Source organism: Lagopus leucura, unplaced genomic scaffold (genome assembly GCF_019238085.1).
Source record: "Lagopus leucura isolate 7727_CA_CO unplaced genomic scaffold, USGS_WTPT01 Super-Scaffold_1, whole genome shotgun sequence".
NCBI classification, from domain to species: Eukaryota; Metazoa; Chordata; class Aves; order Galliformes; family Phasianidae; genus Lagopus; species Lagopus leucura.
The window spans coordinates 31,403,732-31,415,944 of record NW_024962250.1 but is presented as its reverse complement, the minus strand read 5'-3'; the positions used below and the strand labels follow the sequence as shown (position 1 = coordinate 31,415,944).

Here is a 12,213-nt window from a genome sequence, read left to right as displayed (position 1 = left end):
CCTTTCCATTTTTATTTTAAGTCTTGCATTGCATTAATTATTACCACATTTTTATCGCCTGATTGACCTGTGTGTTGTACTTGTGCCTTTGCTCTATTCAGGTTATTTAATTCCTTCCTTAGCTTAGATAGTCGAGTTTTGGCTATATGACATCTAAATGCCAAAGGGGAGCTGGTGCCCTCAATTCTAAATTGAAGTCAGAGTCAGTTGAGGTTACTCAACGCCTTAACAGATCTGGTTCTAATTAACATGTTAGGCCATAACAGCCTACTGATATCCAGAGATACACACTTTACATATGGAAAACCAATATGCATAAAGGTTAAATGATTTGCATAAAGGTCATTCAGAGAACGTGGCAGAATTTGAATAAAAGTCTGCTAGTTCCACCCTTTCAGTCTCAATTTTTTTTCATCAGCCCCAGTGTTGTATTCCTGCACAAGTAGTCATTTTCATTTCAAATATTAAAAGGGAAATCAGAGAAACGTAGTGAACTCTGAACTGCATCTCCTTGGTAATCTAGCAAGAAGGAGGAGCACCATGCCAATCTGTGGGTTCAGATGAGTTAACTAACACATACAAATGAGGTTGTATTTGCAGACATGTCAATAAGCACATCTATTTCTAAGCAATAGAACGTATGGATGCACATTTGATCCCTGCAGAGATCATTTGTGTATGTTTATACAGATAGGCACTACACGCTGTTTTAAATGGCTATGATATACTTCCTAACCAAATATTTCAAACCAGAATTTACTTCTTTTTAATCCCCCTTTCATAGCAGTGTTGAGTGAAACATCTGGGAAAGACTCCATTAACCTTGATGTTTGCCTCTTTCGAAAATGCGTTCACAAGAAAAAAGTTATTTTCCTGTTATAGTAGTCCTAGCAGATGTTTGTAATTTACAGCAGCAAACTGCAGGTTTAAAATAAGACTCAAATAGAAAGGTGCTATTTCTTTTTAATACTACTAATTTTCTTTCACTTTTCAAATTTTGAAATATTATTTTTCTTTCTGCACCTATATTGCATATATGTACAAATATATATACACAATATATATAATTCAAGCTGAAAATAAGCTTTGAAAACATCACTTAATATTTACTGTTAAAACACGACTGTTTATCAGAAACCAGAATTTAAAAAGTTCTTAAAAGTTACTTAAAACTACACACCATTTATGAACTGTTCAATGCTCATTAAAGCTTCTTACCACAGACAACTTCTGTCTCCCGAGGAAAGAAAGCTATTTGACCTTGCTGCTACACTTCCCATGTTGCACCCCCCTATTCTCACTGGGATTTGGAACTGGATGATCTTTTAGGTCCCTTGCAACCTAAGCCATTCTACAATTCTACTTTTACTCATACTCACAGCTCTCAAATGTAAAATGGTCCATTATAAATGCAAAGGATGAATGAATTCATATTAATGAGCTTATCTACTTGACTAGTGGCAAGTCAGCTTCTTAGAGCAGTTAAGACACCACCTTTGAATACTGAATATTTTGTGCATGCTATCCTGTGAAAACACAAAATCTCTTAAGTTACTTTAAAGTTCATTTTTAAAAACAGTAAAGAATAATTTACTAAGAGGTTTCTATAGTAATTCATTGGTAAGGAGTTTAACACTCTACTCCCTTCCCCTCAAAGTATATATCCAGGCAAGACAAAAATGCCTTAAAGCAATTTTGCATGCTAAATTGAATCAGTACAGCATACTAGAGTGTTAAAGGGAATAGGAAGGGAATAGGAATTCCACAGACCTGGACTTTTCTCAGGACTGAAATAATCTCACATTTCTAAAATGTAAGGAATCTGTAACAAGCTTCTGACTATAACAGCAAGACTGCCCATATGTACTTCTTTCCTAAAACTGCATATACATTTTCATACTGTATACTTAAAGCACCTTCAGCCTAGTTCCTTTAACAAAGGGAAAGGATAAAGCACAATAAAATGTTAAAATCCTTATCCCATGGAAGACTTCACTCACAGATGAGCCAAGGCTGTTATACAACACTCACTCCCCAAGGATTCTCCATAAGGACTTTCCCACGAGCACTGAGGGTATCCAGACAGTAAGTGAGTGAGATGAGAAGGCTGCAGGATGCCATTCCCATACATCGCAAGGATGCATGGAGCCATGACATTGCCCCACAAGCCACAGAATGATCTTCACCTGCATCTGACTCTGTGCTGAAGCAGGAAGTCCCATGTTGAACCCTGGATAACAAGTGCGCAGAATCGTGAGTCCCACCCTACGTACACAAGGGAAGCCTGCCAATACTTGGGCTCACTTGTTTTTTGTTCTGTTTTGTTTTAAACTGAATACCACTTAAAACTCTGCATTCAATTCACAAGAATAAATTTAGGAGAATTAAGACAAAGTAATCTGTGCATTTCCTTAAAATTCACAATACACAAAATAGCGCTCCTTTTAAAATACAGATCAATTTTCTCTTTAAAAGTCACATTCTTCCATCCACTTGCAAAAATTCTGATAACATATTTCTGATAATGGATACATTCATATTGTATTTACCTTCCTTCTCTTATCTATGGCAAACTTGCCAAAGCCTGCAGCTGCAGTAAGGCCCATTTCATAGGAGCCCAGTTCTATTTGTGTGACACTGAAACAAAAAACGCTTTCTAATCTTAATTCTGCATAGAATAGCTTCTCTACAATAACAAAATTTGGAGTTGTCTGAAAACCATTGGTCCTTGAATCAGTAACGGAGCAGAGTATACTTAGTTAACATCTCTCCTTAAGAGACCTTTTACAAAAGAAGCTTCAAACCTCTCATCTCCACAACTTGCCTTCCTCAGACCTTACAGCATTGTCTCTACAAAAAGCTGACGATGACACACAACCAAAGAAACTTTAAAAAAAAAAAATCCCATGACATCTAATACATGTGTATATCTTAACAGGCAAACATCACAGCAGAGCAGCAGCTTGAACTTGGCTCAAGCAAGTCAGTTGCATTTCTTATAATATAGGTGTATAATCAGCACATGTGTATTTTGTAGGTTACAACTGAAATTGAGACATATTCTAATCATCTAACAGCAATAATGAGTACCTAAAGCTAGATTTATGTGCATAAATGTGATAGATATTTTTCTCCTTGAGATTCTTGTAACATTTTTAAGATAATCACCAAAGGTAACATACTGATTTGTAATGATAACAGTTTCTCTACAGACTGTTTTCTTCTTACTATTAGAAACTCCGTGCATTACTTTTCGTGCCATGTGACTAAACAACAGGGTAGAAAAGCTTTATTCTTCGTTAGACTGCAGCAACAAGAAAGTAACAGAAACTGGTAGATTAAGCATTGTGTGTTCTTTCAGTATTCAGAATAATAACCTTAATTATGATTAATTAGACCTAATGAGTTTAAAATCTCCTATAATGAACTCCATCTCTTTTCATTCTAAACTAAGTATTCAGACTATTGCCTTGAAAGTAAGAAAAACCACATAATGGGTCTTCTTCAAGCTTCTAAATATTTCCTCAATTTAACAATTACAATGTTTCCAAGGCATACATACCTTTTTGCTGCTGGTGATACAGTTTCTTTCCTGGTTCCTGATGGAGAAGGTAAAGAGCCACTTGGTTTCTTTGGTAACACAGTTCCATTATTAACAGTAGTCCTTAAAGGCAGGGTTTGTACCAGCGGTCTTGCTGCAAAACAAGCAGAGGATTAAATCATTGTTTACATATTCTTCTTTTTTAGTCCAGCAAGCCAAAAAAATATTTTTAAATACCTGTAGCATACCCTTTTTTCCCTCCATTATTACCAAAGTTATGTATGTGAATATGGGTTTTTAAGATGATTTTTAAATATTTTCTTATTCATAATCATATCAAACTATCTGCACATGGCTTAAGAACACAATTCCATAGCCTGTGCCATCTGTAAAATTCTGTTCTAGCTCAGTGAGCTTACAGGTAGGCACAAAGGCAGCAGCTGCCACCATAAGCAATCCTTCTATTGCCCACCTGGATGACATTCTGAAGAGTGCTAGAAATAAAGGTAAGCCACAATTCCAGAAACTCCTGGTCTTTATCATTCAACATTCTTGCAAGTTTTCCACAAGCAAATAATCTGTTAATAAATCCTTACTCTCCAGCTACACGCATCTGACTTCTTTTAAAGACTGTAGGCTCCTCTTACAAAGAGAAACTTTATTCATTCAGAAAAAGCTATTGAAATCATCAAAACAGTGGATCTCATCAGCTGACATTATCTAACTGCAGTCTGATCACGTTGGCTCAAAAAAAGTGTTATGCATACATAAACTCTAATTACTAGTAGAATAACTGAAAAGTTCCATTCCAGTGCATTAGAAATTAGTTGCAAAAACAAAAAGCGGTTAAAACTGCAAGCAGTGAGTACTCACATGAGAAGTTACATTACAAAGCAAACCTTGGAAACATAGACACAAGCATGTCAGTGTTCTCTGCACAGCAGGGAAGAAAACTAAAGCTCTATATATCACCTGAAGTTTGACATCACTTCACATTACAAGCCACCTTTGTGAAGATGCCAGAAGTCTCTAGGTTCAGAATACCCAAAAGAAAGTAGAAACCCATAAGTCACTTAAGAAACACAAGAGAAAAATCTGGCATCATCTCAAAGCCCAGGGAAAACAGCTGTGAAATACTCCAGAAAAAAAAAAAAAAAAAAAAAAAAAGCTCTGGATAAATAATCTAAAAAAATAAAAATCCCTAACAATTGCATTTAGATGTAGATATACAAGATGCAATATGCTTGCATCTTATCGTAGCACAGATTTAAGCACGTATTGACTTGTTCATATAGTTCTTATATACTGAAGAAAAAAGAATGAAAGCCTGTGACATGAGGAGATTGCATCAGTAAATAAGATTTACTCATGAATGCAAGTTTCAAGATGAGCTCTACTTGTTTGACATGTACTGAAGCAGTTAACTGCATTATGATAGCTATCTATTTGTTACACGTTCACCATTTATTTATTATATACTTCCCACCAGGAAACAGTTAAGAAATAAGGCTTGTTTGGCTTAGATGACTGAAGGATGAGATGAAAACAAGTTAACAAAGAAATAAAGAAAAACTCTAGGCTCCCTGAAGATAAGAGAAGCTGGGATTGACGAGTTTCAACAGTACCACTCCTACCAAAGTTAAAAGAGCAAGAGCACTCTAATATTATGGGCAGCTTTAAGAAAAGGTGAAACAAAACTTGAATGAACTCATGGTGCCTTCCAGCCCCATTTCCATGACCTATTTCAACATGCTAATGCTGCCTTTAGAACTGCATTGATTTTTCACTGTGCTAGAGTTAATTTTGTTCATAGCCACTTCTATAGCTCTGTGTTTTGGATTTGTGACCAAAACAGTGTTGACAGCACACTGATATTTAAGTTGCTGCAGAGCAGTTCTTACACTAAGCCAAGGACATTTCAGCTTTTCACACTGCCCTCCCAGCCATGAGCTGGGGCTGCACGAGGAGTGGAAGAGAACACAGCCAGGAGAGCTGACCCAGACAGGCCAAAGAGGTACTCCATATCATATGGCATCATGCTCAGCAATAAGAGCCGAAGGAGAGAAGAAGGAAGGTAAGGACATCCTAAACATTGGCTTTTGTCTTCCCAAGCCATCATTATGCATGATGAGCTCTGTTTTCCCAACAGATGAACATCTGCCTGCCAATGGAAAGTAGTGAATCCGTTCCTTGTGTCGCTTTGTTGGCATGCGTAGCTTTGCTTCTCCTACCAAACTGTCCTTATCTCAGCCCAGGAGCTTTCCAGCTTTTACTTTTCCAGTTCTCTCCCATCCCACTGGGGAGGAGTAAGCAGCTGTGGGGAACTCCACTGCCTGCCAGGGTCAACCCACAACAAGAGGCACAACAAAATAGTTGAAACCTACTGTACCTCAGCTTCTCATAGCTAAGGAAACAGATACTACAATCCTATTTACTTCTACACTCTACTATGTTTCCTAGCCAATTGCTGAAATGTACTAATATAATAAACATGCATTAATGCATAATAACTAACTTACAAAACAGATTCTGTTGTTCATTATAGAATCAGATGGCTACAGTTCAGCAGTTGTACACTTGTTTCCTGACACAATCTCTGTAGCTCACAAAACTTTTGTGAAGCTTTGAGATCACAAGTTAGAATAATAAAAGTTAAACAAATGATTAAAATATTTTTTTCTTTATTGTTATATAAAAATACCTGCTAAAGGGAAGATGAAGTGAGTTCCAACTGACATTGGTTTATTCTTTTGACCCCATGAAACTGAAACTAGCAGAAGCCAGCAACAACCCCTTTAACTTTGATAGTCGAAGGTCTTTGCTCTAAATCCAAAGCAAACTGAGACTCCACATTTCTAAAGCTGGAGATTTAAAGATGGAGCCCCATGAGCAAGTACCATTGAAAGCAACAACACAAAATTCTTATATAGCACACAGAAAAACTACAGATTATTCACTTATTCCACTATTTATTCTGGAGTTTTTTCATTTTATTTACAAAGCTATTTCACACCAGTGGTAATTAACGCAACAGTCAAACAACTACAAACACATCATTAACTGTTAGAAGCAGTGGATGTCAGTAACTCAAACACACTCAGATTACTATGCTTTGTCAGTAACATTTATTTGGGAAGTTTTGTTGCTTCAAGGTCTTACCTGTGGTAGCAGCACTGACATGTTTACCAGCCTCAGCAGCAGCTTTTTTAATCATACTCTGATCTATGGATTAATAGGGCCATTAAGTTTACAAACAAACCAATAATTACAAAAGGAAAGAACAACAAATAAGAGTAGAACAAAAGCAGGAAGCATACTGAACTCCACAAAGTAGCTGAACAAAATAAGGAAGAAAAAAGCCACACTGGTGGAGGAGCTTCACAAACAAAAGATAAGCAGCTCTGTGTCTGTAACATATGCTGCTTTTAAGCTGCCTAGCTCAAGTCTAGAATAAGAAGGTGCACAGAGACTGAAAACAAGCTCAAGTTTCTCTGCATTACTATTTGCTAGCCTTCCACTTAAAATCTTTTAGCCAATTTCACTTAAGATGCATTCAGAAAATTGAGTTCTCATGAACTTTATTTCAGACTTTAAACAGAACACTGGGATCCTATTTCTGTTTCAAGGGTAAGAGCCTTCCCACAGTTCACACAGACTTTAATCAAAGGCCACAGAGGAATCAAAAGAAAGATCATATGGTATGTTTCAAACAACAGTGGATGAGATTTTGATGACACTGAGATCAATTTCTACTTCTCAAAATTGTAAATGTAGAATCAGTCATTAAATAATCAATAAAAAGAAAGTAGATCAAGTGCCACTCAGCCCACGTAATGGCACAAGAAGCCACAGTCCCAGTTTCACCATGCCCACAGAATCACAGAATCACCCGGGTTGGAAGGGACCTCAAGGATCATGTAGTTCCAACCCCCCTGCCTAGCAGGGCCACCAAACATACACATTCAGATCAGGTTGCCCAGGACCCCGTCCAACCTGGCCTTAAACACGTCCAAGGACGGGGCAAACAGGCTCCACAAGAGGCCACTGAAATGCTTTTCTGAATTACAGTATTGAAACTGAACTTGGCCTTCTGGGCTGTCATTTATAAAGTAGCTGTGCCTACTACAGAAAAAATAGGAAATGCATCATACTTGACATAGCAGCTGGAAGAAACAATCAGGATACTTCATATTTGGTTTCATGTAATAAAATATGTTAAATAAGGCTGACCATACAATGATGGCACAACTGGTGCATAATAAAATTAAAGAAATTGAGTGGATTTAGTTAGCAATTATCAAGATTCATTTCAGTAATTTCTATGATGGCTTTTATAGAGCCATATTTACATTACCACATGTAAGGCTTGTTATAGTGTAATTTCACATCCAGAAGTATTTACACCACAAACATAAAAAAAATAAGCCATAGAAGGGCAGAAATATCAGCTTATAGAAGTTTCTTTTGAAGGTACATTAAGTATGGCTTTGACTTTCTGCCATAAATAAGAAAACATTTCCTGATTTAGAACTCAATTGTTCACAAAATCCATGAAAATCTGGCTCTGTATTTTACTAAGCAAAGTCAGCAGGCAAGAACTGATTGGTTACAATTCAGAAATAGTAATTAAACTTTATTTCCTTCACATGCCAGATAAGATCTATTTTGAAAGCAACGTAAAGCCACTTCATCTCTTGTACTACCACATTTTGTGGAACATTTTGTTCTAGTAGGAATTATCATCAGAAACATTCTTTTTCAGTAGACAAACAAATTAAAAACAAGGAGAATACAACACAAAGAGAAGAGAATGGGAGAACAAGATCAAGGACATTTACTGTATATTCTATCCAACAAACAGCATCATCTACAATGAACTATTCTGGTTCTGGAATTCTGTATATTTCCTCCTTCCCCATTTCCATTAAACAAACTCAAGATCTCAGTTCAGAAAACCAAGTAATTTTTACATATTCTGTTAAATCAATGACTAAAAGTAAATATCCATCACAAATATATAGCAAAGGTCAAACAATTTCCAGCCCCTTCCAAAAAGGTATGAACACGTAATTAAACAAGACCCTTCAACACAAATTAAAAGTTTAATTTGTATTAACACATGTCAGGACCCCACAAAAGCAGCAGATTTCATAATTTAAACAGTAGAGAGACCGTGAGCATCTCCTGCTAATGGATACCAAAAAATGCCTTTGATTCATAAGGGAATATGAGTTTGTGTAGCATGCTTTGCTCTGATGCGGACCAAAGATTCACATGCAAACCTGTTTGTGCACTGGCTTTTTTGCTACAGAAAGGCCACAGGGACAGTGGGACATGGATGGGATCCCATGAGGTTCCAGACCTGCATTCCTAATGATGTGGTAAGCTGCTACCTTTTTTCGAAAGGGGAAGAGCTCTGCAGATCCATTTATACAAAGGGTTTGTAAATGTACCTTGGGCAGCAGGCCCTGCAGGTCTGCTGACATCCAGGACTTGGTGATTCTGTGAGGTTTTCAGCAAGAATATTGGATTAAAATTCCTTGAAGCAATCTAAATGGTGTTCTCTCTTTTTTTCCTCCCTCTACTCTGCCCTTGTGAGGCCCCACTTGGAGTGCCGTGTCCAGGCCTAGGGTCCCCAGTACTGGAAGGATGCAGGAGCAGAGGAGGGCCACAAAGATGACGCTAGGGCTGGAGAACCTCTTCTATGAAGAAAGGCTGAGAGAGTCGGGCTTGTTTAGCCTGGAGAAGAGAAGGCATCAAGGAAACTCCATTGCAGCCTTCCAGTACTTGAAGGGAGCTTGCAAACAGAAGGGGAGCCAACATGGTTTGATAGTAAAAGAACAAGGAGGAACAGCTTTAATCTAAAAGAAGGGAGAGTTTGATTGTGAAGTTCAGAAGAATTTTTTTACTCCAAGGGCACGAGGTGCTGGACCAGGCTGCCCAGAGAGGCTGTAGATGTTGGATGCCTCCAAGGATGTAAAGACTGGTTGAATGGGGCCCTAAGCAGCCTGATTTGGTGGGAAGCAACTCTACACATAATGGGGGTTGAAACTAGATGACCTTTAAGGTCCACTCCAACTCAAGCCATTCTATTATTCTATGAAGTCTGTTATACACAGACTTCCCACATCTAGATTGTCATCACTTTTATTCCCAGGACAATCCAGAAATATTTGCTAAAATTTCCCACTAAGCTTCAAATGAGTTTTTTCCTATGCTTTTACACACACACAGATAACAAAACATAACATCAGTGGGGTTCTAGTAATCCTTTGATATACTGAAGTGCTGGATATCCCACTCAAGCTTTTCTGTTGCACACACATCAACCTGTTATTGTAGGTAAAGGACCAGGTGAGAACACTCTGCAACATTTGCATAACACAGTATATTGCAGAGTGGCAATATCTATCTTATCTGGAATCTAGATCTGTTATTCCGTAACTGATTCAGGCACTAAAGGTGGCTGTACTTTTCCTATGAACCTGGGCAACATCTTGCCAGTCAGATCACCACTGAGCTAACTCAAAGTTCTGATTTGGGGTATGCCCACACAATTTTTAACTGAAGTAAAACTATATTTTCTTTAAATTTGAATTGTTTTTTTCCCCCCAATCAAAAAAACTTAGGAATTTTACAAATAGAATATGCAACATTCAATACTAGCTATTACGAAACATTCACCAAAGCCTTTGTAAATTAATTTTAGTCAGGAAGTTATAGCAATACAGAAACACTTCACCGGTTCACGAGGACTTCAGAAGACTTACAGGTTTAACAATTTAGACTTGTACATGTTCTTTTTGATAGGTCAGATTTCCAACTTTTTGAGTTTCAAGTTGTTGACTTTGACCCTTCAAAAATCTAAAGAATAAACTAGTACACACAAAACATTCTTTGAACTGAACTACCCATTTTACGTATATCTGAAATGCAAACCTTTGGTAGGTCCTTTCTTGTTTTGCATGGCCTGTTGTTCCTCTGTAATATTCAAGCGTCGAACCACATCAGCAAGGGCAGATTTTAGCAGCTGGATGTCATCTTCTTGCATCTGGACGCGTTGCTCCAGAGAGGCAATGCGATCCGTTACCTCCATACTGCTTGCAGCAGAGGCACTGTCATCTGTGCAAAGGAGCAGAAAAAACCTATATTACCTACATTGCATAACCATAAAAGAATAGCTCAGACAAATGCCTGGTGGTAAGGTTTTTACTCAGATCTGATGATCTCTTGAGGAAGAAAGCTTTTACGTGACCAAAAAGTAAAGATATGAATTCTCTAATAACAATCAGAAAGAAGTATGATAAGTAAGGTTGGTTTCCGGATTGCTTTCTCTTAATCCCACTATCAGTTATCCATGTGTTCTGAACTGGAGTTTGGAGCAATAACTGTTCAATAACCTACTTCGTAGGACTTTCAAGTGTTGGCAGTCATTTAGGTAAAGAGTTACAACTCTTTATATTCTCTATACCCTTCTACATTTTTATTTCCCATATGTGATAGAACCTATCTATTAGACACATAAGCAACACACAGACTCAATTTTACAAGCACCTTCCATTTGACTGAGAAAACACATTAATTCTGTATCATAAAACCCAATTTACACGAGCCATATTATGAAAACATTCCCTCTGGCCTAAATAGAAACATTAAGTAAATTCAGAATTATTCAAGAACCGTACTCTTAATCTCCACGTTTCAGAAAGGGTCATTACTTTGTATACAATTCACCCATTATTTGGAAGCAAACCCACATAAGCTTAAAGCCTGCAGCTCACCGATGAGGGCCACACATTCTTTCCACTCCAAACTAGCAATAAGAATATTTTTCCTAAATGAGTACTTTTGTTCCACTACATTTCATATCAAATAGAAACACTGTAATTTCTTACAGTATTCAATTAGGAAAAAAGAAAAAAAGAAGAGAAAAAGCAATGCCGAATATGTGCAAGTTGATGTCTACTAGGGGAAAAAAGAAAAAGTATTTTTTAAAAAGAGGACCATAAGGTTTATTTAACTAGCTAGATTTGAAAACTAAAAGGAATTAGCATTAACTTACTTCATAATTCTCAGTAATAATAGTCTAGTGATTATGGGATTGCAGCTTTCATTTGAGTATTTAGTAAGTTATATTTTATTTTTAAAAATGGTATTTAAATTGCCACCTACAATCACTCACTTTTCTCTGCCTCACGACTATCTACTACATACATTTGTTCCGCTCAGTTCTTGAAGCCAAGCTCTTTATGAAGAAGGTATTATATGCTTTCATTTCTTGTGTACTTGATTTTCCTCCTTTCCAGATTAGATGTTTCCACTCCAAAAGTAGGAAGGCATAAAACGAAAGTTAAATGGTTTGTGCATAATCACTAGTGAATTTTAAAACAAATCCTTCAAACAGGAAAATAACAGTTTCAACTCCTGAATGCATTTCAAGGCGTGTCCAAAGAAGTTTGTACATACAAACTGTTAATCAAAAAAATCTGGGGAAAAAACTGTATTTAAAATGAAAAGCTCTGTTCATCTCCAATCCAATCAAATACAAGTTGGTTCCTTTCTGTTGCTTTTTGGCTCACGTACTTCTCACACCCTCAGCAGTTATCTGTAATTACCAAAGTGTCTTGGAAACAACTTAAATGCTATAACAATACAGACCATCCATTAATAGT

The 12,213-nt window shown here is 37.1% G+C and overlaps 1 protein-coding gene across 5 annotated transcripts in view; it reads right to left on the bottom strand.

Annotated features, from left to right (window-relative positions):
- Positions 1 to 12,213, bottom strand: part of EML1 (EMAP like 1) — a 118,634-nt gene that overhangs the window by 41,744 nt on the left and 64,677 nt on the right. For 3 of the 5 annotated variants that reach the window (XM_042872515.1, XM_042872498.1, XM_042872506.1), the window contains exons 2-4: positions 10,481 to 10,663; positions 6,701 to 6,763; positions 3,563 to 3,695 (exon numbers count right to left, since the gene is read on the bottom strand). In XM_042872515.1, coding sequence (XP_042728449.1) covers positions 3,563 to 3,695; positions 6,701 to 6,763; positions 10,481 to 10,663 — 379 coding nt within the window. The remainder of the gene's footprint in view (positions 1 to 3,562; positions 3,696 to 6,700; positions 6,764 to 10,480; positions 10,664 to 12,213) is intronic. The other 2 variants (XM_042872521.1, XM_042872528.1) reach the window with 1 other exon arrangement.